The sequence below is a fragment of the Helianthus annuus genome, chromosome 14, assembly GCF_002127325.2.
Source record: "Helianthus annuus cultivar XRQ/B chromosome 14, HanXRQr2.0-SUNRISE, whole genome shotgun sequence".
In the NCBI taxonomy this organism is placed as follows: domain Eukaryota; kingdom Viridiplantae; phylum Streptophyta; class Magnoliopsida; order Asterales; family Asteraceae; genus Helianthus; species Helianthus annuus.
The window spans coordinates 160,884,644-160,888,005 of record NC_035446.2 but is presented as its reverse complement, the minus strand read 5'-3'; the positions used below and the strand labels follow the sequence as shown (position 1 = coordinate 160,888,005).

The 3,362-nt window shown below is 38.7% G+C and overlaps 1 protein-coding gene across 1 annotated transcript; it reads right to left on the bottom strand.

The window, feature by feature from the left end:
• Window positions 1-424: 424 nt before the first annotated feature.
• On the bottom strand, window positions 425-2,541 carry LOC110868892. The gene is made up of 2 exons (XM_022118157.2): window positions 2,236-2,541; window positions 425-639 (listed from the first exon to the last, which is right to left on the bottom strand). The coding sequence occupies exons 1-2, from the start codon at window positions 2,492-2,494 to the stop codon at window positions 626-628; spliced, it is 273 nt and encodes a 90-aa protein (XP_021973849.1). The 5' UTR covers window positions 2,495-2,541; the 3' UTR covers window positions 425-625.
• Between the last annotated feature and the right edge of the window lie 821 nt (window positions 2,542-3,362).

Genomic DNA, 3,362 nt, shown 5'->3' with positions numbered 1-3,362 from the left:
CTGTTCGTCCGTTCAGTTTCCTGCGTGGCTAGCCGCTGCGTAATTCTTTTTTTTAATCATATTAGTATTGGATTGGGCCCAATAAACCTATTGTTAAGTTGGGTAAATTATAAAGAATACAAATGTATTTGATAATGGGCCTCTATATTAGATTTGTTACGTGTGTACAAATTTTTTTTAAATAACATATATATATCGAATTTTTTAAAAAAATCCCGTGCCCCTCAAAAAAACGGGCCTTGTGCGGAAGTCCTCCCCGCACACCTAAAGAGCCGCCCATGGTGAGATGTAAGCAAACCATACCTCTATCCTAGCGGATGGATAGAAGAGCCTTATGATGAATTGAGATATTTAGTTTAAAATTACCAATTAACTCATCAAGCTTCTTTTGACCAAATTTATTAAACCCTTCAGCAAAACACAATTTACCAACTGCAAATATTTATCAAGAAATTGATATTGATCTAGTCATTTATACATTCATTAGAAGTGGATAATCATCAGCATTCGCGTCTAACCATCAATGATCAACCCAATTACATACACTGCTATTTCATCTATGAAATCTGTTTTTTTTTTCTTTCAAAGCTGTGACCATGAGCAGCAGCTGCTAATCACCATATCCCTAATCAACACAAGCTGCAAGCAAAAGCTTACATGTTACAGATCACAAAATCATAGCTCAATTATAAGCAACTCCTTCACTATGCTAACCACATTATTCATAGTTACATACAAAACCAAGCCTGGCAAAACAGGCGGGTCGGGTTGAAACATGTTTGGGTCAAAACAGGTTGTTTCAGAAAGGTATCTATAAGGTCCTCTATTAACTCTCAATCGGCCACTTAGGTTATAGCCTAGTGGTCAAGAGGAATTATCTCTTGTGGGGAGACCAAGGTTCAATCCTTGGGAGGTGTAAGTATTTAAGGGGAAAAAAATTAGTCGTACAAAAAAAAAAAAAAACTCTCAATCAAAACGGGTTCTAACCAAAATAGGTCGCTTTATTCCAAAACGTATAAGAGTATTCAATGGCTTGGTTTTATAATGCGTGCAGCGATCCAATGCGTTTTGATCCCAAAATCCGATGCATGATGCGCAATGTGTAAAGCACACACATCACGTATGCGAGGTGTTCTTTATTCAAATATACCAAAAAAAATAGGCAAATTGGAAATAAATGATCCCACCTAACTCAATTTGGCCGATAATAATCCCAAGTCAGTTATTTGTCGATAATAATCCGAACTGGTCAATTTTTTTTAAAAATAGTCCGCCGTTAAAATAGCTTAACGGAGTTAAGTTTTTTTCCGAATTACAAACCGATGTTTAAGGGCTTTTGATCAGAACAAGGATACGAGTCGATTGATGTAAAACTTACCTTGAAATACTGCCCCAACCCACGAAAACGGTGCTTGAATTCATGTGTTTAAACTTCCAATTAACAAAAACCAAGTCATTTCGAGCACAATTTCGAGGTAAGTTTTACATCAATCGACTCGTATCCTCGTTTTGATCAAAAACCCTAAAACATCGGTTTGTAATTCGAAAAAAAACTTAACTCCGTTAAGCTATTTTAACGACGGACTATTTTCCAAAAAAAATGACCAATTCGGATTATTATCGGTCAATAACTGACTTGGGATTATTATCGGCCAAATTGAGTTAGGTGGGATTATTTATTTCCAATTTGCCAAAAATATATATAGCTAATAATTTAACTTGTGAACCTTTAAACACTAAAATATAATATATTCTCATCATCTATAGTCAGATTTGTTCAACTAAAGATATAATTTGTTCAAATACCAGTCAACTACATATAAAGCATTAGACCACATCATGTGATGCGCGCATCATGGAACCGCAACACGCGATGCGATCTCATCATGGCATCATGTGATGCACGCATTATGCGCTTCTGAAGCGCGCATTTTAAAACCAAGTTCCACGGTCATGTTTTTTTGTTTTTAAATATGAAGTCCGGTCAGTTTGTAGGTTAATTTGATTGAATAGGTTTGTGAAGTTTGATTGTTAACCCGGACCGGTAAGGGTACAAAACTAGTTATACAAGTGATCTATCTATCTTCAATAACTGCAGATTAATCTTCAGTGGTCCCTTAGTTAAATGATAAGAACCCTAGGTCTCCTCCTATCTACTTCCAGTCTATTTGCTCCTAATCAAACATTATTATCATCAATCAAAATGAGAGAAACTAAGTCATAAACCAAAATTACCTCCACAGCAGAAGCAACATGAGAAAATCATGAGAAGATCTCTAGCAACAGCAACGACACAACCGATAAAACGATTCTTTTTATTACAATTCTGAGCATCTGTTGTATCATCCCCCAATAATTTGTCCTCGTTACTGCTCTCTGCAGATTGATTCTTATTGTTTTTGGCAGTTTTCATCCTCCGCAAGTTCCATTCAAGATTGTTCAAGTAGCCCAGCTTGAACGAATCCCTTAATCTCTCCGATGGCCATAGATGCATCTCTGTACAAGATAGATAGATAGATGACGTTCTACTTCTATTACATTATTATTGATGATTACTGATTAGGCTGGCTGGGTTCACAAATTACATTATTGGTCCCTTCATTTTGTGATATTGTTTGTTTTGGTTTTTACTAAAGTTGGATATCCGCTTATTTTGTTTGATCTGGTTTTGAGCCATAACCATAACTAACACTAAGGTGGTGTTTGTTTTTTGGCCATAAGCACTTCTGGCCACTTATGTCTGCGCCGCGCAGACGCGCGCAGAGGTTTGGAGTCCGCAACTTGTTTGTTTTCTCGCAGACCTTTCATTAAAAAAGGTCTGCGAGACCTCTTCACCACACAGACATTCACCCATGTCTTCTTAGGTCTGCACAATCTGTTCTCCTGCACATTTTGAAAACACAGAGAACCCACACAAACCCTCCACCTTCTCCTCCACCCTTCTCCTCCTCCCACCCCCGCCAACCTCCACAGACCACTGACGAGCCTCCTCCACTCTCCACAGACCGCCGACGAGCCTCCTCCACTCTCCACAGACCACCGACAAGCCTCCTCCACGTCCCAGTGGATGTTGTTCTTGGTGACGGTAGAGTTTACGGCGGAGATGTTCAGTTCCGGCGACGGACTCGGAGATGTTCAGTTCCGGCGAGAGAAAGTGAAGAGATTGAAGTGAATCGGACATGATTGGGTGATTTTAGGTGTCGATTTTGTGTTTAAGAGAGAGAAAGTGAAGAGATTGAAGTGAATCGGACATGATTGGGTGATTTTAGGGGTGTGCAAAAAACCGAATTAACCGAACCATAACCGAATTAACCGACAAAACCGAACCGAAAAAACCGAACCAAATAAAAAACCGATCGGTC

What these genes read in the sequence shown, in the direction of transcription:
- LOC110868892 (XM_022118157.2), bottom strand. Translation starts at nt 2,494, where the DNA reads ATGCATCTATGGCCATCGGAGAGATTAAGGGATTCGTTCAAGCTGGGC.